Below are 25208 nucleotides of genomic sequence, written 5' to 3'. Positions count from 1 at the left end.
CAAAATGAGGTGTGGAGATTCTTGTCATGCATCATGGCTTTGACAGATTCTATAATAGATTTGTTTTTCCTTTCTGCAACTCCATTCTGTTGAGAGTTATATGGTACTGAAATCTCCCTCTTAATCCCAATAGAGATGCAAAACTCTATAAAGTTTTCCAAAATGTATTCACCCCCATTGTCAGATATTAGAGTTTTTATTTTCTTTCCAGTTTGATGTTCAACTAGAGCTTTCACTCTTTGAATTTTGATATCACTTCATTTGATTCCTTAAGTTTAAGGAGGTAAATCCAAGTTTTCCTAGAGAAGTCATCTATAAAAATTCCATAGTACAAACATCCGTTTAGAGAAGGTACTGACATTGGACCACATAGGTCAGTGTGAATAAGTTCAATTACAACTTGAATTTATGTTTACTTTTAGGAAAGGACCGTTTTGTATTTGTACCTAATGCACATCCTTTGCAAGTTCTAGAATGATAAGGTTTTCAACTAGGTAACCCAGTTACTATTTTTTCTATGGATGGTAAGGTACGGAAATGAAGATGTATAAGGTTTCTATGCTAGACTTCATTAGTATTTGAGATTTCATGATTTAGAGCTAGATTTTGAAAGTTATAGAGTTTGCACAAACTTTCGTCTGTGAAGCCAATGGTTATTGCATTCTTAATGTTTGAGTTCTTGGGATAGGATAGTACTTTATCCTCTTGGAATGTGATTCGATACCCTTGATTTGCAAGATCAAAGATTGAGACAAAGATTCCTTTTATGCCGGGTACGAACAATATATTCTTTAGTTGAAGAGTAATTCCTAATTTTAGTTGTATTGAACATGATCCAATCCTTTTTATTGCATATGTAAAATTATCCTCAATAGTTACTTCTTCAGAGTAGTATTCTTTAAAGGTTTTGAATTTGTCTTTAAAGCCTGTTATATGATGAGATGCTCCATTGTCTATAATTTGTGTTTTTGTTGGAGTTGAGTTCACTTGGGAGGGCTAAATACTAAATAGAATGCTAAATTTTCATCTTTTTCGTCCTTAACTTCTGCTAGGGCTGCTTGAATCTTCTTCCATTCCAGACAAATTTTATGAGTGTGACCAAATTTGTCACATTTGAAGCATTGTACTTTAGACCAATCTCTCTTCTTGTATGTTTTGTTGAATTCCTTGTTGTTTTGTTGAATTCCCTTTCTTTTTTGTTTGAAATGACCCTTCTTTCCTTTATTGTTTGCATTAGTTTGAAGTGCTAGAATTTCTCCCTCTTGATGTGTACTGATTCCTCTTGAGATTAGTCTCGACTCCTTTACAGTGCATTCATTTTTGAGTTGCTCAAAATTTGATAGTTCAGGTTGAGAGCTTAATCCACGAATAAAAGGTTTCCCAAGATAAAGGTAGACCTTATAGAACAATTAAACATAGATCTTTATTGTCTACTTGATTTCTGATGATAGCAAGTTGATCTTTTAATTCTGCAATTCTTAATAAATATGATTTAATAGACTCTCCATTGTTCATTTTGATGCATAGTAGTTGTTGCTTCAAAGTTAGCAGTCTGCTGGTATTATTAATTTCGAATGTATTCTTAATAGTGGTGAACATCTCATATGCTATTTCTAGGTTTGGTAATGATGGGAGTATACGATTTTTTACAGAATCTATAATGACCTTCATAGCTTTATTATTATGTCTTTTCCAAGTTGTTTTGTCTGGATCATTCTCAGGCATAGACTTATCTTCCTTTATGTATCCTTCTAATTCAATTTCTCAAAGAATGATCATTACTTGTATTTTCCATGATGCAAAGTTGGAAGCCCCTTCAAGTCTGTCGTCTAATCTTACATGATTCACCATAGTTTCAGATTGAAGATAATTTACTAGTTTTAAATCTGAATGTGACTGACTGTGATGCTCTATCAGTTAGGCTTTGATACCATGTAAATGTTGATAGGATCTCTGATAGAGAGAATATATATATGTGCATACCTTCTCTGAAATTGTATGCCCAAGTTCTGATATAAAATCTGACCTAATGTGTATATATATATATATGTGTGTGTGTGTGTGTGTGTAAGAGTATTTCTGATCTGTATTACCTGTAATTATTTGTGTAGATTGTAAGAAAGCAGATATAAATCACAGATGTATTCCAGACAATTGTCGTATTGTATATTGTCCTTCAACACCAAGAGAATGGATACATATTGAGGAGTTCAGTCACCATAGGGACATGACTCTTTGTGGCCAAAGGGCTACGACCTTAATACAGCTATGTTCTTCTAAACACCGTCGGCTAATTCTGACAATGTAAACACAGCCCGACCTTTATAAGGAAACTCATGGTATATATATATATATATTTCGTCATAAGAATGATTTAAGTATATGATAAAAATCAGAGATAAAAATGATTATATGTGTGTGTGTGTGTGTGTTACAAATTCATATAGCTATATACTTCACTTCTATTGAAGCTACATTTTAACATGAACAGCGGGTCAACATGCCCAACCCTGGGATATGATGTTATTTATAGCTTCACCCATTATGAAACTTAATCACTCAAATAATTGATAATGGCCAGCACAACAGAGTTTACTCTTTTACTCTCGAAGGAAACATCACTTAAAATATGAATTCCACCTGATCAATAGAGAGACAAGCCAATATAGAATTTGCAGATTAAACATAAACTTAGCGTGGCTCAAAAGATGTTTGTGCTCAAGGAAGGAAGAAATATTCACACAAGGATCCTTGACTTTAGATAAGGTATTGAAGCCAAATATTGTTGTGATGTGGAGCCTAATCAAACTCGGAGGTTAATTTTTCCCCTCTTCATTCGGCCCGGTTTTGTTAAAATGATAGCTTCAGTTGGATTGAAGCATGTAATAAATCATTCCAATATATATATATATATATTGTGATTTACTAAAACTCAGATTAAATATCAATTGAATTTACTATGATCAGAATCAGGCTATGTTTTATGATCGCAGGTCATACTTAAGTCAAACATTATATTATGATGTCCATAACAATGAATCAATCGGCACCTTGTTACTAATAACTCTCATGTCCATGTAGATGTGCCACATAGAGTCATGTCTCTACATGGACATGACTCTTCGTGCCCATACTTATATCCCATTGCTGCTGTTGTGCAAACATTAATCAACGGCAATGTTTTATACAAACAACAGAGCATAAATATATCTCTATCTCTGCAGTTAAACAAAGACTTATTCTCTTGCAGCAAGTCTGAAGATAATCACATCAATCTATTGTATCAGTTCTAATCATTCACTTTTAATAACAGGTCTGATCATATAAAGTATCCATATCAGAATTCAGTTGAGAAACAGTAAAGTGATTCCTTTCATTCTCTGTTAGAGATCCTTGTTCATTTACATGGTATCAAAGCCTGACTGATAGAGCACAATATTCAGTTATCATTCAGATTTCAGACCTACGTAAATAATTTCAAATTTGCAACCATGGTGAATCATGCAAGGTTGGAAAATAGACTGACTTTTCATCATGGAAGATAAGAATAATGATCATCCTTCAAGAATTGGAATTAGAAGGATACGTGGAAGAAAATAAATCTATACCTGAAAGTGATCTAGATAAAACAATCTGGAAAAAAAACATAATAACAAAGCTATGAAAATCATTATAGATTCTGTTAAAGATCATATACTTCCATATCAAGTCTCAAAATTGCATATGAGATGTTCACGACTATTAAAAACACATTTGAAATCAATAATATAGTAGACTTCCCACCTTGAAACAACAATTGCTTTACATCAAGATGAACTATGGAGAGACAATTACATCTTGTTTTCTAAGAATTGCAGAATTAAAAGACCAACTTGCAACCATTAGAAATCAGGTAGATGACAAAGAACCATAGTTTAAAATACCGGCAAAATAACACCAAAATCGCGAGTTATCGTGAGTCAGCAGGTTAAAAGATTTAAGCATCGAAAAACTTGACAAAGGTATTTCCAATAAATCGCGGCATGTATTTTTTATTAAAATTGCGAGTAACCAGAAAAGGTGGTAGTTAAAATCGTCGGTCAACACAAAATGACAAAAACAAATTGGTTTAGAATGCAGTTTGCATGTCATCGCATGAAAAATGGATTTTAGGTATATGGTCAAGACGGCTTTTAGGTAAGTCTGATTGAAATATAAATGTTAAGATTTCTAACTCTAACCTTGCGATTGATTAGAACTCTGTTTTGTACAGCTGTTGCTATTCTTCTTGATATTGACGGTTGTAAGTATGAAGAAAATAAAATGGAAGTATTCCCACTGCTGCTTTTCTGGCAAGCTTATTGTGCAAGTGCGAACATTCTCGTGTCTTCATTTTGCATCGCTATGTAACTACTTCGCTACCTTCAAAAGACAAGACGTTATAATTGGTAACAGCCCAATGGTGTTAATGAGTCATGGATGATAATTGTTCTCGGGTTTTCATGGGAAATGAAGAGGTTCTAAATCCTTATTGATGACTGAGTATGTATCGTGTGGGACATCTAGCGAGACTCTCAACATGTGTGCATCTCCAATATGGTGATACCTTGAGTGAACTTCCTTACAGGAAAAGCTTTGCTAGAATTCCTGTGCATGATCTTAATTGTAATATTGTATTACTATTTAATATTTATTATTATTTTATTAAAATTTTCAAATTATTATATATTCTACAAATTTGGTGTATGTATGCATTTTAAAGAATATTTTAAGAAATTTTATATTTTCAAATGTTTGATAAAAGTGCCGATTTATTGCCGAATTTATTGTCGAGTTTTTCAAAATTTTTGGGTCGGCCGAGATATTGCCGATACCGAATTTTTAAACTATGAAAAGAACTATGTCTAATAGCCCTGAAAGGGTTACCCTTGTCTTGGGAATCTTTTATTCGTGGAACGAGCTCTAGATCTGAACTACCAAATTTTGAACAACTTAAGAATGACTGCACCCAAGAGGAGTTAAGACTGATCACAAAAGGAATTAGTCCAAATCAAGAGGGAGAAATTCAAGCCCTTCAAACTAATACAAACAACAAAGGAAAGAAAGGCCAATTCAAACAAAAAAGAGGAAAATGAAATCAAACATACAAGAAAAGAGATTGGTCCAAAGTACAATGTTACAAATGTGACAAATTTGGTCACACTCACAAAATCTGCCCGGAAAGGAAGAAAATTCAATCTGCCCTAGCTAAAGTAAAGGATGAAAATCTAGCATTCTATTTAGCCCTATCAAGTGAACTAAATACCAACAAAAATATTTCGATAATAGATAGTGGTGTTAAGAATATTAACTAGATGACCTATAGGTTTGATAGTACAGACCGTACTTCCTCTTCTTATTATAATATATCTCTAAACTGGCAGTATATTGTATATATAACTCTTCCTAGGAGTTGGCAACTTCTCATGAAGCAATAGTGTAATGCTTAACTAAACTAACATATAGTTAGTTAGGTGTTATTAATTTGTCTTCCCTAATTGCCGACTTAGAGGGAGTTTAGTTAGTGCTAGTTTAGGAAGGGTTATGTCCCTTTGTGGGACATACCCTTTAGGAAGCATATATAGGGAGGTTATAGATGTAGATTAAGGACACATAGCTACAACAAAGTTTGCTCCTCTAAGCATCTGTATCCTGCAAATTATATCAGAGATACTCCCTTACAATCAAAAGTCAAATATTCATTATTGGATCTACATAAAATTAGGCATTAACTCCATCAATATTCAGAATTCTTAGAAGACCATTCTTAGCATTTAAAGACTGGATTAAAAGTCTAATTCAGAGATAAGGAATTAGCAGGATCTTTACATGGTATCAGAGCTCTGGTAATCAAACCTAGGCTTTGCAAAATTCAATTATCAGACTCTATATCTCGCAACTATCTTCTATCTTCAATGACATACACAATCAGACCTGAGGACAAGTTTGATAGGAAAGAGCACTTTGAAGCCTGGAAATTTAGAATCATGATGATTCTTGAAGAGAACGATGTAAAACAATTCGTTAATGGAGCATCCAAACAACCCCCAGTTGAACCTCACAAATCTATCTGGAGCAGAGGAAATAGAAAAGCTATTCAAATTATCTTGGATGGAGTAAAAAATGATATTGTACCTATGCTTATAAAACATCAAATTACCTTTGATATGATGAATGCATTACGAAATGCGTATGAAATAAACAATGCAACTAGGGTTCTTGCACTAAAAAGGCAACTGAATCACATTCATATAAAGAAAAGAGAATCGATAAATTCTTACTTCCTAAGAGTTGCCGGCATTAGAGATGAATTATCAAGCATAGGAACCATCATTAGTGACACATAATTAACACTTATGGTTATAGATGGATTGCCAAATTCATGGGAGACATTTGCACGAGGAATAAGTGCTAGAGATAAGCTTCTGGACTTTAACAGACTCAAGAATGATTTTCTTCAAGAGGAATCCAAAAAACTAAAGAAAGGAGGGAAACCAAAAGTAGAAGATGAAGAACTTCACGTTCTTAATACAAACTCCTATAAGGGAAAGAAGAAGCATTTCAAGAAGAAAAAGGGAAATCAAAAGAATGAAAAACCAAAGAAAGATCTATCTAAAATAAAGTGTTTCAGATGTGAGAAATTTGGACATTATAGATCTAATTGTCCTGAAAATTCCAAACAACAAGCAAATTGTACAAATGTCACTAGAGAAGAAGATACTTATGATCTTGAGAACTGTGTTTTTTATTCCTCTCTATCAAATGAAATTTCAAATAAAGCGTGGGTAATTGATAGTGGATCTTCTAGACATATAACGGGATACAAAGAAACTCTAGATTCTTTATCAGAGAAGGTTAACGGTGAAGTTACCATTGGTGATAACTCAACACAATCCATTGAAGAATTGAAAATTGTACTTTGAAACTAAAATCAAGAAATACTCTTCTTCTTAAAGGTGTACTCTATGTACTAGGGATTAAAAGAAACCTAATTTCAATTACAACACTTGAAGATGATGGGCACAATGTTGCATTTGTGGATGGCAAAGTATTAACTTGGGCTAAGAACTTCTCTATCAAGAAAGCAAAGTTAATGGGTAAAAAAAGGATATTTGTATGAATTGAATATAGAACCTAGTCATCCTATTCAAGCCCTAGTTCACGAAGCTGCAGATACAAATGAAATATGGCACAGAAGATTAGGGCATCTAAATTTCAAAACTTTATCAACTATGAAGAAGATGGTTACTGGATTACCTAAACTAAATAAAGACCACCCAAGTATTTGCAAAGGGTGTGCTCTGGGTAAGAACACCAAAAGCCCCTTTCATGATAGTACTAGGAAAACAAATAATGTAGTAGAATTAATTCATTCTGATTTATGTGGATCCATGTCTGTTCCTTCTCTTGGAGGATTTTGGTATTATATCTTGTTCATAGATGACTTCTCTAGGAAAACATGGATTTATTTTTTAAAATGCAAGGAATCAGAAGAAATCCTACAAAGGTTTAAAGAATTCAAAACATTAACGGAAAATTTTTTAGGGCATAAAATTAAAACCCTCAGAACTGATAATAGAGGAGAATATACCTCAGATTTGTTTAAAAGGTTTTGTAAAGAATCAGGGATTAAGAGGGAGTACACTGTTCCTTATAATTCAGAGCAAAACGAGGTAGCAGAAAGAAAGAATAGGTCAATTATAGAAGCTGCTAGAGCTATGATTTTTGATCAAAATCTAGAATATTATCTTTGGGTAGAAGCCTCTTGTACTGCTGTATATATTCAAAAAAGAAGTCCTCACTCCTATCTTAAAGATAAAACCCCTGAAGAAGTATTTACTAAATTAAAACTCAATATAAGTCATCTTAGAAATTTTGGGTGTCCTGTATATATCCATGTTCTAAAAGAAAAGAGAACCAAGTTAGAACCCTCTGGGAGGAAAGGTATTTTTGTAGGGTATAGTGAAAGATCTAAGGCATATAGGACTTTCATACCTAGACAAAAAAATATTCAACTTAGCAGAGATGTAATTTTTGAAGAAGATCTTGCATTCAAAAGAGCCATAAGTTCTGATGAACCTTCTCCTTTATCTAGTTTTGAAAGAAATAGTGAATCTAGGTCCTAGAGGGAGAGTTTAGAAGAAATTGAAGATGAAATTCAAAATATGAACCTTGAAGAAAATTCAAAGAAAAGACCACTTTGGGCTATTAAAATAGTTGAAGCAACTCAAGACTTTCTTGCACCTTCCGGAATAATTAGAGAAAGAAAAAGACCTAAAAGATTCTTTGGTTATACAACAAACATGAGTGATTTATCCAAAATAGAGCCAACCAATCCTTTTGATGCTATTAAACATACAACTTGGAAAGAAGCTATGACAAAAGAATATCAATCTATTATAAAAAATGATGTTTGGAAAATTGTTCCAAGACCTAAAGGAAAATTTGTTGTTTCTTCCAAATGGATATTTAAAATAAAGCATGTTGTTGATGGTAGTATTGAGAAGTATAAAGCCTCAGAAAGAAGGGATTGATTATGAAGAAACCTTTGCTCCTGTTGCCAGATATACCTCTGTAAGAGTAGTCTTAGCAATTGCTGCATCAAAGGGATGGAAGGTCCATCAGATGGATGTGAAAACAACATTCCTAAATGGAAAGATTTCAGAAGAAGTATATCTGGAGCAACCGAAAGGATTTGAAACTCATGATCCTAATGCGTTTGTTTGCAAGCTCAAGAAAGCTCTCTATGGGCTTAAATAGGCTCCTAGGGCCTGATATGAAAGAACTGATAAGTATCTCACTAGCTTAGGATTCTCCAAGAATGAAGCTGATCCAAATTTATATTATAAAAGAGATAAAGATGATATGGTAATTCTGATACTGTATGTCGATGATTTACTAATAATAAGTGATGATCATCTCATAGATCAGTATAAGAAAGATCTAACTAGAGAATTCGAAATGAAAGATTTGAGACTCTTTCATTACTTCCTAGGACTGGAAGTACGACAGAAATCTGATAGTATCATACTTAATCAAGGAAAGTATACATCTGACATTTTGAAGAGATTTGGAATGTGGAATTGCAAACCTATGTCTTCTCCAATGGAAACTAATCTACATAAACTTAAGGAAGCAGCAACAGAATCACCTTCCATAGATTCTACTCTCTACAGATAGATGATTGGGTCCCTTATGTACTTAGTAAATACAAGGCCGGATATTTGCTATGCAGTTAATGCCTTAAGTCAGTTTACATGTGAACCGAAGGATATTCACCTAGTTGCGGTTAAACACATAATGAGATACCTAGAAGGCACTCTTAATTTTGGACTCAAATATGAGAAAGTTGCTTTAGATTTGCATGGATTTACCGACTTAGATTGGGGTGGAAGTGTTAAAGACAAAAAGTACTTTAGGATGCTGTTTCAGTTTAGGATCAACTACTTAGATTGGGGTGGAAATGTTAAAGATAGAAAAGTACTTCAGGATGCTGTTTTAGTTTAGGATCATCTATGATATCTTGGATTTGCAGAAAGCGGTCTTCTGTAGCTCAGAGCTCCACGGAAGCCGAATACATTGCAGTAGTGATGGCCTCTCGAGAAGTAGTCTAGCTAAGGAAGTTACTTGTGGGATTATTTGGGCAAGCCATGAATCCTACGATTATTCATTGTGATATCCAATTTTCCATGACAGGTCCAAGAATATTGAAATTCCTTACCATTATGTAAGAGATATGGTAGACAAGAATTCTGTAAAATTGGAATACATTTGCACTGCAGATCAGACAACAAACATACTCACCAAACCTCTATCTGGACTGAAGATAGAACATTTTAGGAGGAGACTTGGTATGGTTGAGTTGTAATCTATTTGTATTCTTTTGATTATTAACAAAATAATTTTATTTTGTCAGGCTATTGACTGTTATGGGCTCCACCATGTGTATTCATTATTTAAAGAGGTGACGATCTCTGAAATAATGAACATTTGTATAAAAGGCATTATGAGAAATCAAGATCACATAGATAATGTTCTAAATAGTAGATTTTAGTGTAAGATCTAGATGAGTTTTAGATCATATTGTGATGTTGACATTGCTATGTTCATGGGTCACAAATTGGATAAAGGAAGAATCTTAGTATTATCTTGGTTTATCTTGTATTCTGGTAGATCTTAAAACTCAGGATCTTGTTGTGATATAGAAATACCAGTTTCTATGAAATCACAGCTTGGATAAATAAAGAGATTACTCCAAATTTATCCTATATAATATCACTAGTAGTAGTGATTTGTCATATCACAGATGTAGTAATATGACTTTGTATCATGTGTTCTATGATAACACATACTAAGAAGAAACAGATAGATATAGAGTATTAATTCTTGCTTATTCATTTGTATTGGTGTTGCTAGATATGATATCTCTCTGTAGGATTATCAAGTTAAGAGGGAGTGTTAAGAATATTAACCAGATAACCTACAGGTCTGATAGTACAGATCATACTTCCTCTTCTTATTATAATATATCTCTAAAATGGCAGTATATTATATATATAACTCTTCCTAGGAGTCGGTGACTTCACATGAAGCAATACTATGATCCTTAACTAAACTAACACATAGTTAGTTAGGTGTTATTAATTTGTCTTCCCTAATCGCTGACTTAGAGGGAGTTTAGTTAGTGCTAGTTTAGGAAGGGGACCCTTTAGGAAGGATATATAGGGAGGTTATAGATGCAGATTAAGGGCACACGGCTACAACAAAATCTGCTCCTCTAAGCATCTATATCCTGCAAATTATATCAGAGATACTCCCTCACAATCAAAAGTTGAATATTCATTATTGGATCTGCATAAAATTGGGCATTAACTCCATCAATATTCAGAATTCTTAGAAGACCATTCTCAGCATTTAAAGATTGGATTAAAAGTCTGATTCAGAGATAAGGAATTAGCAGAATCTTTACAAGTGGAGCATCTTGTCATATAACCAGATTCAAAGACAAATTTGAAACTTTTGAAGGTTATTCCATTGAAGAAGCAACAATTGGGGATAAGTCTACATATTCAGTAAAGGGAATTGGAATATGTTCAATACAAATGAAAACCAGAGTCACTTTTCAACTAAAAGATGTATTATTTGTATCTAGCATCAAAAGAAATCTGGTTTCAATTTCAGGGCTTCCACATCAAGGGTATTGTATCACATTTCAAGACATAAATGTCTATCCTAGCCTAAGAACTCCAATATTAAGAACACAATCACCATTGGTTTTAGAGATGGAAGTTTGTACAAGCTCTGTTATCATCAAAACCTAGCTTTAAATCATGAAGTTTTAAACTCAAATGAAATCTGGCATAGAAAACTTGGCCATCTTCATTTTCGTGCCTTGCCATCTATAGAAAAGATTGTAACAAGCTTACCTAGTCTAAAATCAGATCATATTGGAACATGCAAGGGATGTGCATTGGGAAAAAATACCAAAGGATCTTTTCCCAAAAGTGAACATAAATCCAAAATCATACTTGAACTTATTCACACCAACCTGTGTGGTCCTATGTCAGTCCCTTCTCTAAGTGGCTGTTTGTATTATGTAATTTTTATAGATGATTTTTCTAGGAAAACCTAGATTTACTTCCTAAAACTTAAGGAATCAAATTAAGTATTATCCAAATTCAAAGAGTTTAAGGCATTAGTTGAAAATCAAAACACTAAGATCCGACGATGGGGGTGAATACATTTTAGAAAACTTTAGAGAATTATGTACCTCTGTTGGGATTTAGAGGGAGTTTTCGGTACCTTATAATCCTCAACAAAATGGAGTAACAAAAAGAAAAAAACAGATCTATCATCAAATCTGCTAAAGCCATCACACATGATCAAAACCTCCACATCTCATTCTGGGCGGAAGCCTCTAATACTGAACTTTCTATCCAAAATAGATATCCCCATTCAATCTTAGAGAACATAACCCTTGAAGAAGTATTTACAAGAAACAAGCAAGATTTAAGTGACCTGAAAATCTTTGGATGTCTCGTATATATTCATATTCCAAATGAAAAGAGAACTAAACTAGAACCATCTGGGAAAAAAGACATATTTATAGGGTATAGTGAATCCTCCAAAGGTTATAGGGTTTACATTCTTGGACAGAGAACTATTGAAATCAATAGAGATGTAAAATTTGAAGAAGATACTACTTATAGCCTTTTTAAGAACATTGACAAATCAAACATGGAATTAACTACATAATTAGATGAGAACCCCATAGTTGAAAATTGGAGGGAGAGTGGTTCAGAAGATCATGTACTCCCTCCAAGTGTAGAAAATGTTGAAAACCCTAACAATAAGAAGAGGCCACTTTGGGCAAGATGGACGATTGAAGAAAACCATGTAGAACCTAATGAAGTATTTAGAGAAAGCAAGAAAATGAGAAGTCATTCATGCTATGTTGCCCTAGTAGCTGAACTACTTAAATCATAACCATCAAATGTTGAAGCGTTATCATGCCAACCTTGGAAAGATGCAATGATTGAAGAATATCAATCTATCTTAAAAAATGATGTATGGGATGTCCTACCTAAAACTAAGGATAAATTTGTTGTATCCTACAAATGGTTGTTCAAAATAAAACATGCTCCAAATGGTAGTATTGAAAAATATAAAGCCAGATTTGTAGCTCAGCAGTTTTCTCAACAGGCTAGAATTGATTATGAAGAAACATTTGGTCCAGTTGCTTGATACACCTGAATCAGAACCATTATAGCCATTGCAACATCTGAAGGGCGGAAAATACATCAAGTGGACGTTAAGACTACCTTTCTAAATGGTGTTATCGAAGAATTGTATATAGAACAACTAGAAGGATTTGTCACTCACGACAAAAAATCCTATGTGTGCAAATTGAAGAAGGCATTCTACGGCTTTAAAGAAGATCATAGGGCATGGTACGAAAGGATAGACAATTATCTCTCTAAATTAGGATACTCTAAAACTGAAGCTGATCCTAATATATATTTTAATATATCTGATGGTGATATGATTATTCTTGTTATATATGTTGATGATCTTCTAATAATAGGTGAAGACCATGTTATTGTAAAATGCAAATAGGATATGGCAGCTAAATTTGACATGAAAGATCTTGGACTTCTTCGTTAGTTCTTGGGTCTAGAAATATGGCAAAAGGAGAGCTACATTTTCTTAAATCAATGAAAATACACTATTGACATCTTGACCAAATTTGGAATGATGGACTGCAAGCCTTTGACCACACCAATGGAAACAAATCTTCACAAGCATAAAAATGACGGAATTGAATTTGAACTTACTGATTCTACTTACTACAAATAGATAATCGGATCAATAATGTACTTAGTGAATACTCGTCCTGATATTTCTTATGCAACTAATACCTTAAGTCAATTCATGTGCGAACCTAAGTTGATCCACCTCATGGCAGCCAAGCATATCTTACAATACTTACGTGGTACGATTGGACTAGGTCTTGAATATGATCAAGTGAAGATTTAACTTCATGGATACTTAGATTCTTATTGGGCCAACAACTCCATTGACCGTAAAACCACTATTGGATGTTGTTTTAGTCTTGGTTCAGTTATGATATCTTGGTTTAGCAGAAAGCAATCATCAGTTGCCCTAAGTTTTATTGAAGTAGGATATAGCTGTCTCCATGGAAGCCAGAGAAGCAGTATGGCTAAGAAAGTTACTAGTTGGATTATTTGGGAAGCCTTTAAATCTGCAGTTATGCATTGTGACAATCAAAGCTGCATTAAGTTGTTGGTAAATCCAATTTTTCACAACTGATCGAAGTATATTGAAATTTCCTTATCATTATGTCCCATATATGGTGGATAGAGATGTGCTCAAGTTGGAATACATCAGCATTGATGAGGAAACTGCCGATATATTCACTAAACCTCTCTCAAAGCTTAAATTGGAGCATTTCAGAGGTAAACTTGGGATGGTTCAAATGTGATTGTAACTCCCGAGACTAATTATTAGTCATATTGTAAAATGTATATTTATATTCATTTAAATTTTTTATGTTAAAGAGTTACTATCTCTCATGTGTGAAATATATAATGAAAGGTGACAATCTTTCATTGATATATATATATATATATATATATATATATATATATTTGGAGGGTAGCTATTGAAAGGTGATGATCTTATCGATAGCTGGACCTGTTATCATGACTAACTATATTAAGTTGTCCCGGAGTGCCGGATATCATGATAATTGTCATGATAGAGTTCATGACATGCTGATTACTTGTTATCTAATCGACTTAGTTGTCCTGGAGTGCTAGAAATCAGATAACTTATTCTCTTGATTGACATCTCTTGTTTGATGTCAGTGCACACATCAAGTGAATACTACCTTTTGTGATTCAATCCTCCCTCGCTAAAAGGGAGTGTTAAAGTGATAGCTCTAGTTGGATTGAAGCATGTAATAAATCATTACAATATGTATATTTAATATATATATCTCTGAATGTTATCTGCATATATATACATACATATATTGTGATTTACTAAAACTTAGATTAAATATTGATTGAATTTACTATCATTAGAATTTGGCTATGTTTTATGATCGTAGGTCATACTCAAGTCAAGCATTATATTATGATGTCCATAACAATTATTGAATTGACACCTTGTTATTAATAGCTCTCATGTCCATGTAGGGACATGACCCTATGTGTCACATGTGCCACGTAGAGTCATGTCTCTACATGGACATAACTCTTCGTGCCCATACTTATATCCCATCGCTGCTGTTGTGTAAACATCAATCAACGACAATGTTTTATACAAATAGCAGAGCATAAATATATCTCTATCTATGCAGCTAAACAAAGAGTTATTCTCTTGCAGCAAGTCTGAAGATAATCACATCTATCTATTGTATTAGTTCTAATCATTCATTGTTAATAATAGGTCTGATCATATAAAGTATCCATATTAGAACTCAGTTGAGAAACAGTAATTCATTCCTTTCATTTTCTATTAGAGATCCTTTGTTCATTTATAGGTTTCCCCCCAAATTTTACAACGGGGGTTCGGGGGCAGCGCCCCCACACTGTAGGGGTCAAGGGTTAACGCCCCTTGCAGGTTCCTAGGGCAGTGCCCTCAGTAGGGTCAAGGTGTAGTGCCCTTTCTAGGGTCCTGGGGTTAGCGGCCCTAGGCGTGCTTCTTGGGTGGGGTCGAGGGGCAGTGCCTCCAAAGTGAAAAATGAGTTTACTATTGTAAAAGGCATCGGGAGTTATATTTATTTGTTGGTCGGCTTGTTCTAGCACTAATTTTGTAAGTGGCAAAAAGTTTGTATAAAATGGCTTAGGGTTAGGGATTTCATTATGTATGATGAGGTTGTAACTTCTTGTCGTGGTATTGAGCTGTAAGGGATTACATATTATAATCAGGTTGTAATCACTGGATAATAAGAATATTGGACTTGTTGTTGGTGGGCGTAGCCTAGAGATTGGGTGAACCACGTTAAATTTGTGCCTTGTGTTCTCTTTAGTGTGCTTTGTTATTTTTCTGATATTGGTTATATTTGCATATAATTGTTATTTCTGTCTTGTAAATCTGAACAAATATTTGATTAACATTTGTCCATGGTTTTCTCATCACGACAATAGTTCTCTGCTCATTAATTTTTTAATTATCAGTCTTCTCCTTCCTAAAATCGTAAATAATGTTCCAATGTATTCCATGACACCTTTATCCTTCTGGAACTAATAATTTATTGATGCGTTATAAAACTCAAGTACCACAACTAAATAAAGGTCCTTAACCTTAAAATAATCCTTCAATACTTTTATTATAGCAATCCAATTGTATTCTAAATAAAAGACTCTTTGGAAAGAGTTATTTTAACATTATCAAATCCCCTTACATTCTGAAAATTCCTTAGTTACCGATTGGGGATACGAATCCGATTTGGGCACGTGAATTGGATCCATGGATTTGCATTTTTTTTTTCTCAATTAGGTTTTGTGGAGGATTCATGAATATATATATATTACTGATCTTGACCAAGCCCCAACTAGGAACATAGGTTTATATATATATATATTATATTATGTATATTTCTCTTAGTTTTTAGTATATATAATGCATAAAAGGGTCATTTTAGCACTAGAAAGCAAAAAAATATATTTAAAAAAAGTCATATTAAATAACTTAGACTCACTTAAACTCATCAATCCTTGAGGATTCGTGCCTGGATTTGTGCAAATCCGAGCAAGATCCTTGTTTGACATAGTGGATTCGTCTGGATTCATGGCCCACAAATCCACGAATCCGGACGAATCCAGGCACGAATCCAGATCCGGATCGGACCCGAACCCGGATCCGGCCTCAAAGGCATGATTCTGGTAACTAAGGAAAATTCCATTCAATTTGCATACCTGTTATCCTCTGGTTGATTGGTCATTGGCAATCTCCATTAATAACCTGCCTGATTCTTTCATGTTCCATCTAAGTCAAATCTCCCACTGATGAAAATAGCTTCCTAAACACATCCTGAGACAATTTGAGAAAATTCTCAAATAAAATAAAATATGTATCAATCCTGAAAATCATATCTTTCACCAATTCTTGAATCTTTTTATAATTTTCAGTTACATTCCCATACCACCATGTTAATAATTGATACTTTAATTTTCTGAAGTCTTTTAAACAAATTATTTAATATTTATCATTTGATAAGAATCTTAAATAATTAAATATAGTTATTTTTTTAGATTTTAGAAATTAATTTATTTTTTCTAAAAATTTCCAGATCGGGACATTATTGTTCTTCACAAAATTGATGTTCAATACATTTGCAAATAGCAATGAATATCTGCACAAATAAGCATATCTGTGTTTGTTTTATGAAAACACCAAGAAATTCTCTAGATAGTGTCTTCCAATTATGTGAAGAATCTCCTCCAACTGCAATAACAATATCGATTTCTCAAACCTAGTATCCCCAAATGAGAGCCCTAATCCTGCCGTTATAACTTTTAGGGCTATTTTATGATAATGTTTTTTGCCTTTTGGCTGCATTTTGAAAAAAAAAAAAGAGTTTTTCTTTTTTCATTGCTTCTTGAAACCCACCTAAAAGGAGCAACTACAAAAATTTGGGAAACTCTATAGAGGACTGTCCTTAGAAGATCCCAATTTGAGTCAGCACAGGAGGAAACTCAAGAGAGCCATCATAAACTATCTCATTCCTAGTGCCCTGCATTCCTCTAAAAAAATAACATGAAACAATAATCTGCTGTTCCAAACATGAAAAGCAATAATATGATTTGTGCCCAAATATCCACCCAACACTCAAATCTGATTAGCCGATTTAGTTCATCATCTTCAATTGTGACTCAAAACATAGCTGTCATAAAGCTGATTGGACTGAAAGTGCTCAGATATGCAGTTGTGTAAGTCTGAGTTTTCAAGTTGCAATATTTGCAAAGAAAAACTGTCAGATCAGAACTGAAATAGCTTGGTCAAAATTAGTTTTTTGCTTATACTCCTGGCGAAAGGCGTCTTTCTAAAAGTCACCAACTTGGTAGGAGACAAGTCCACATCACAATTTCATTCCAGTCCACCTACGGTAATTGGAATGATCTCCTATGAAATCTAGAATAAGAGGTGACAACAACAATATAATCAATTTTAAGATGCAAAATCTCCCATTGTTTCTTCCATTATCACCAGTCAAACTGCTCAGAAAAACCTTGTGCATAAGTACAAACACAAAGAGTAACTTCACCATGCTGTGGCTACACTACTTTGATTTCCATGTCAACTTCACCAAGAGTGCATTTTGATGACACTTGCAGAATCAGCATCAATAATATTCACTCGGACAGACTGTAAACCAAAGATCACTATCAACCAAAGATGACCTGTTCCACAGTAGTTCACTGCAAAAAGTAAACTATGAATGACCAATGGACAACACAGCTGGATATACCTCACTATCACATTGTGCAGCTGGAACTTCATAAACCCTCAACGTGGAAGGATATGCATCCCACATCAAATTAATCCTGAACGCTAAAAAACTTGTCCCATCAGCTTCTAATATCAATGCAGGGTCTGAAAATCTCGTAATCAGCATCAGGGGGCAGCCATAAAACATTGATGAGTGACCCAGTAACCAAGGAACCAAGTCTGAAAATTCTACAATCTTCTGCATATCCAAGGAATTGAGCCTAGTTAGCAAACTAGAAGTATAAAGTCTCTGAGTATAGTTGGCAATGAATGAAGAACATGTTCTAATTTGGGAATTGTATGTTTTCTTTTTATAACCACCTCAAAGGAGTGTTCACTATGTCAACCCTTCAAGAAGCTGACTCTCATGCTCATTCTAATTTACAACTATTTCCTGCTAGCAAAAGCTTTACATATCATGTGCTCTTTGAATGTGATAACCTTCAATTAGCGAGGAAAAATGAGTCCATTGCGAAAAATCATACCTAGTCTGGAGCTTTAAATCCGTAAGTATAACCTCATGCTTAACCATGTAATCTTAAGGGAAATGATGCTTCTTACCACAGTCATCCGTATGCAACATTTCTGTCAACTCATGATGAATGAAATTATATGGAGATAATGAACTGCGGTTCACAATATTTAAATCATCATATGCATCAATGATCATACCTTTCATTGATGGCTTCGTGAATATCATGCATATATATATATTAATATATAATTATATTGTTAAAAATATCTAACAGGATTTTTCAAATAGATATTATATGTGTGGAGCAAATGGAGATATATTACAAATATCATTCAAATTAAGCATGGACCTTGCACGAGTGAGAGTATATGGAGATTTGAGTAGAGTATATGGAAATTTTTGAAGGAGATTATATATGAATCAGAAGTCTTATATGAGGATCGAATTGACTATCATCTGTTATAGTAGCAATATTCAGAAGGTGGAAACTTATGTTGGGGGTTGGTGCCTCCAAAAAGAAGAGACTCAAGTCTGGTTGGTGCCTACAAACTCTTTGATTCGGGATTGGTGTCTCTTATAGGTTGATGCCTACAAAGAGTGGAGGGGATTAGTGTCTCCTGTAGGGTTTCTATGTAAATCTTGTGTTCTACTTGTGTTGTGTGATTATCACACCTTATGTTATTGTTATTATGCAATTGATATGGCTATGGTATTAACTTTTTAAAAGTTAAGATTATTGTTATTTTGATTCCCCTACCCACCCTCTGAGTATAACCATGTGCTCATCAATTGATGAGGGTAATGAGGGTAATTGTTCATTATTTTGCAGAGTGATAAATAGGAATTGTCCTAATATTCTAAGGTACCAACTTAATGTTGTTATTCTCAAGGTGCGTTAGTTCATCAATCTTCTTTTAAAAACGCTTGTGCTCATCATGTCCTAATATCTTGCAATGTGCACAATTCAAATTCCTCTTTTTAGATGGTTCTTTTTAGGACTTAAGGGTGCTCTATAAAGGTGAATCCTTGGCTTGCTCATTAGACATAAGAGTTGTTATTGTCCTTACTGTAATGTCCCCTTCCTAGAATAATAATAATAATAATTTATAGAAAAATAAATAATAATAATTTCTAAAATAAATTATAAAAAAATTAATTAACTATATTATCAATATAAAATAACATATTATTAATGTTATCAATAAATCAAATTGAATAATAATTAAGTAAAATACATTTAGTGAGTAATTGTTGAGATAGAAATAAGTTATATTCTATAAACTAAAGATTGAATAGGTTTAATATATAAAGGATTTAATAAACAACTATATATATATAAAATAAATTATCATATATTGAACGTATAAATATGATCATATATTCTAAAAGAATAAAAATTATAATTCAGCACTCTAATAAAATAATAAATATGAATCAAACATACCATATATTTTCTTATAATATTAATCATATTATACTAAATCTAACTTTTGGAGAAGAGACGTATCCCTTCATAGCTTCATAGTATTAAAAGACTAAGAACAGGAAATATCAAAAAAAGAGAGAGGTAACGAGTCAATCTGGTCTAAAGCAGATAGCCCTGATGAAGACCATAATAATTTGGAGAGGAGACGAGAAATATAAGTCAGCTAAAGAAGATGGCTATGTTAGACCAATATAATTTATATTACACAAGAATTATTCAGTCGATTCTGGAGTTTCAAAGATATAGAAGATCATATTACATAATCAGAGAGATGGGATAAGCCTTATACCAGAAACATAATTTATAAAATATATTCAGTGCAGAATACAGAAAATAGGAAAAAGAACTCACAACATCCCTTTCATAATATGGAAGAAGAAATAATGTCACCGTAAATAAAGGCACAATCAATAATTATAGATTATTAAAACAATTAATGTTGAGCACCTGGGCACGAATTGAATTCATATCAAGGTTTATACATAGCTTAGGAAGAAAACGATAATAATGGCAGACCTGTAGAATGTGTAGCACGCAGATATGAAGGGGGGGTCAGGATAGGATATTGAGAGTAGAACCAAAGACATTGCCATGTGGTATCAAACAGGAAATCATCAAGGTAGAAAGCAAGTAACACTGCAGACACAAGAGAATAAGTATCACTGAACAATCTTCAGAAGATAAGATATATCAAATGGCAGAAAATATATTGTTTAAGCAAGACAATTACTAGGGATGTATTGGAACAAAATAATTTCTCTTTTGGGCATTTGAACAGATTATGGATAACAAAATATGGATTACATATCAACAAAGTGAAGAACTTCAACACCTAGTACAGACCACAGGGAAGAGTTGCAGTCAGATTGAAGACACCACCACATGAGACAATAGCTTTGTCCAATCAGGCATTACCTAGCTGTTAACCAGTGGGAAAAAATAAATGAAGAGGATACAACAATGAACAGACCTTAATCCCAATGAACAAAGGAGCACAGTCAGATACTCATTTCAAGCAGGGGTACATTACATATATGAAGATATACAAACACCTATAAATTGGGAATTGTTTGCATCAATCAACTCACCATATATCCAAGACACTGAATAGTGAAGGAAGCCAACTGGCAAATTAAACAGACCAGTCGGTGATAGTGAGAAATTTGGACAAATACATCATCAACTACAGATATCATTCTCAATCAGTGTTCCTTTCCTCTTGAGGATAGAGAAGAATACGGAAAGGAGAGCAAGTAATATTAGGAAGTTTGAAAAATCTGCAAACTAGAGGAATGTTTACAAGCTCAAGTCAGTTATCAATAATATCAAGTCCATAGTAATCTACATTAATCAATCTCTCCATTTCCTTAAAATTTCTCAAGCCAAGAGTATTAATACCATAGACATTGACAAAATTAAAGAATTGTGTTCAAAATTTTGAAGTCTACTGCAATGAAAATATAGAAATTTATCCTAAGTTCTAAAGGATCTTAGAAGGGACATTACACTTACTTTTTACGCCTGAAGCCTTTGGGTCTTTTATACTAAGAGCTAGAGGTTTTGAAGATCTAAATGTGCTCATATGTGCCAACATCGTTTGTTTTCCCGTGAGCTAAGTTGCCAGTCCATCAAGAGAAGTTCTTTGTGTGCATTGTCTATGGCATCCGCAGTAGCATAAAATATATAACCAAGAATTGAATACTCAGGGCTAAGCTTACCAACAATAGAGAGAATTAGTTGTCATCCTCTTTAGTGACCCTGTAATAAAAAAACTGCAATCTAGGAGAATTGAACTTGGGTGAAGAAGACTGGTATATTATCATTTCTGAAGGATTAATGTTCACTTTTGAACTTAAGTAAAAATCTTATTTGACTTACCAAGGAGAGTCTAAGGTAGAGTAGATTTTCTTAATAAGTGTACAAGATGTCACATGATATCTAAGATTAGGAGAAATGGACAAAATGAGATAACCTAGAGCTTCATCTCTTCTAGCAAACCATTTTGTTCTTTCTATAGAACTCATGGGTTCTAGGTGTGCACCTCATTTTATTTATTGCAACTTTAATTTAATAGCAAAACACCTATTCGTGGTTTCCAGACATGATAGTTATATGGATTTAGAAGTACAAATTTTATGAAATCCATGATAATATCAGAACATACAATAGGGGATCAACAAATTATCCCCTAGATTGCAAGCAGTTAATCCCTTTGTTCAAGAAAAATTAACACTTTTTTTGTGGAAATTTACTAGTTATCCAAAAGTATCTATTTGGCTTCAAACTGAAAATCTGAGATTTTGGAAATAAATCTACAAAAGGTGCACACACAAAATTGAAGCGCTCAATATCTTCCTGAAGTTGTGGGAAGAATGGAGTCCAAAGCAAAAAGTTATGAGCTTGAAGAGGGAGAACCTTCATCTGACTTTAAGCTGGAAAAACAGATATTGAACAGATTTTCTTTTTGCAAATGACCTATACCACTGTAAGTTGATAAAGAAAACAGAGAAATTTCTGCAAATAATCTATACCACTCTAAAGTTGACAAATCAAGCTTTCCTATGGTATTTTGTTTTTAAAAAATGCCCTGTTTGCGAAAGTTACAATGAAATGAAAAAAGGTCCTTGCCAGGGCTTGGGAGCAAAATTAGGGCACCGGGGAGCTAAAACATGGTTGCCCATGTGAGTTTATCTAGTGCTTGTAGTTTAAAAATAGGTGATGCTCTTATGAGTGACAATGGTATGTCGCAATTATGGATACTTAGTGGTTAAGGAGAATGCATCAACATGTAAGAAAACATTGGCAGCATTTACAAGACCCCTGGTGAGAGATAAGTCATTGGCATTAAAATGCCTCCCATTTTCGTGAAGAACCTCTAGTTAGGTGATTCAGTGTAAATGTTCAGTCAAAGCCAAGTATTCTACAAAATGGTTAGAAATAAAGGCCAGCAAACCTCTGCAGAAAGATGAGACAATGTAGATTGTGTAATACAGCTTGTGGGCAACTGCAATAACTTTGTTTTGTATTTTTATTTTTGAATTTTTTTGCAGAGACAAATCTTTAGAATGGGTTTTTTATCATTTTTAAAATCTACCTGATTAGAAAAAACACCCATACAGAATTTTGATGATGCCCACGTAGGAAGTGATGATTTAGATGGTATGATTCTTTGTATAATAATGCAAGGAGGCTGGAAAAAATCCCATATTTGATTTTAACCAAACTATATTATGTTTATTGCCAATCTGCACAGATTTGATGTTTCCACACTCAACCAGATATGCCCTATACTGTACCCAACAAAAGCTCAATGTGAAATCACCCTTAGATTTGGAAAGGAATCTACAACACTGAGGCTATGATGCCATGTAGGAGTTAATGCTGAGTTGTCCACGCCCCCAAGGACACTATCAAGACCAAAATAACTTCCACAAGAGAAAAAATGAGAAGAATAATCTTGATAACAGATGCAAGAATGATGGAAATGTACATGGGAGGCTTTTCTTATAAAAGCACTGTGAGTAATAGGATTAGACAGGATGTTGACATGTGTCTTTATCCTGCACAATGAGTCAACTACCTCAACAAATTATTAAATGACTTTGATAACTAAAATTTAATAAAAGTAATAAAGATATGATATGATAAGATCTTACCTAGACAACTAGGACTTCTAGAACGCCCCTAGGACCTAAGTAAACTTAAGTGATGTGAATATGCCCCCTTCTAGGAACTAGTTAGGTACAAGAGTTTTACTAGGTACAAGACCTTATTCACATCATCAATAAACATTTCTTGAATACCAAGGTGCTGAAATTATAAGTCCATTGCATTCAGTGTACATTAAAGTTAGGGCTTTGCGCGGTTGCACAATTTGACTTCACTACAGTATTCATGTGATAGTTTTAAGATCATTATTTCTGGTAGCCTACAAGTATTTTTATTTGTAGGTTGCAGCACACAAACTTCTCTTGCATGTAAGTAATTACTAAAATATTTGTTAGTTTTAACTGATGAGAACTTCTTTTGAAGGGATACTAAATTGTCATCAGCCTGGGAATTTGACATTGCTCAGAACTTGATATTTAGAATTCAACTACCCACGATAATCTTGTGGCTTTAGTAATAACTTGTTTTAGTTCAGTTTTACTTGAGATGGATTATGTGCAGTCTTGTTTAGACCAAGAATTTGCGCTTGGATGATAAGTTAACATTAATAGTACTTTCTAACATATTATGTCTGAAATTTTAATATGTTTCTTTCTTGAAAATAGATGTGAAAATGGTAGGAGATTAAGATAATTATTTGTTTGATATTTTTCTAAACGATAAATCCAGGTTGCAGAGTTTCTTGTGCCACGTATTCGAGCTGTTCCATTAAAAACATCCTTAAAACCTACCTATATCCGTTTTCTCACTGGGTTCAAGGCATACTCACAAATTCTTAGTGTAAGGACAATGTCTAAATTTTTTGTCTCTTTGTTTCAATGGGCAGGATTAAATATATTAGTATGAAACTTCTCACTGAATTTTGGTTGTTAACAGAGGCTTCTTTTCAATGCTCGAAAGGATAGATACATTCCAGAAGATTGAATACAATGTACGCCATAATATTTCAATGATTCAAATCCAACTAAAGATTGATGTATTTAAATTTTATACCCATGATTGAATAGCACTCTAAAGTAAATAATTTATTCAGTATCAGAAGAAGATCCCTATTCATTTATTGGTGTTGTACAAGGCTTAGTTTAGCTTGTGGACTTCAGTTTTATAATTGTTTTTTGAATATTTTCCAAATATTTTGCAGTTAGTAAATGAATATCATTGGGCAAATTTTGCTCCTTAGTAAAGCTGTGCCACCAACCATATGTTTGTTTCATAAAATTGTGCTTCATAAAATTGTGCCTCAGCAACATACTTGTCCTGTGGCATATCTGTAGGAATAATAAAAACTGCATCTTGACACAATCAATTACTTATCACTCCAAATTCTTCTAATCATGCAGATCACATATGTGAGCTAAAGATGAATCTGTTTTTCTTCTTGGTAATCTCTTTTAAAGTATGTCCTTGACCATGGGAATTGTACAATTGTCTTTTACACTGAATCTATCAACTTGGCCTTATTAATACATGTATTATGGTCTGGATAACAGCTGATTTACCGAGTATGCTTCTGTTTGTATGGATAACTTGAATTGCTGCTTT

At 33.6% G+C, this 25208-nt stretch overlaps 1 protein-coding gene across 1 annotated transcript in view; it reads left to right on the top strand.

The window, feature by feature from the left end:
- The window catches only part of LOC149553396 (chlorophyll(ide) b reductase NOL, chloroplastic-like), a 238735-nt gene extending 213885 nt beyond the window's left edge, over positions 1 to 24850 (top strand). The window contains exons 12-13 of the mRNA XM_089788860.1: positions 24336 to 24446; positions 24543 to 24850. Of these exons, the coding sequence (XP_089644986.1) occupies positions 24336 to 24446; positions 24543 to 24590 (159 nt within the window). The 3' untranslated portion in view covers positions 24591 to 24850. The remainder of the gene's footprint in view (positions 1 to 24335; positions 24447 to 24542) is intronic.
- Positions 24851 to 25208: the final 358 nt, after the last annotated feature.

Source organism: Cupressus sempervirens, chromosome 6 (assembly GCF_028749045.1).
Source record: "Cupressus sempervirens isolate cs-2001-9-10 chromosome 6, ASM2874904v1, whole genome shotgun sequence".
In the NCBI taxonomy this organism is placed as follows: domain Eukaryota; kingdom Viridiplantae; phylum Streptophyta; class Pinopsida; order Cupressales; family Cupressaceae; genus Cupressus; species Cupressus sempervirens.
Note: the sequence above shows the minus strand (reverse complement) of the source record. Positions and strands in the feature narration are given on the sequence as shown.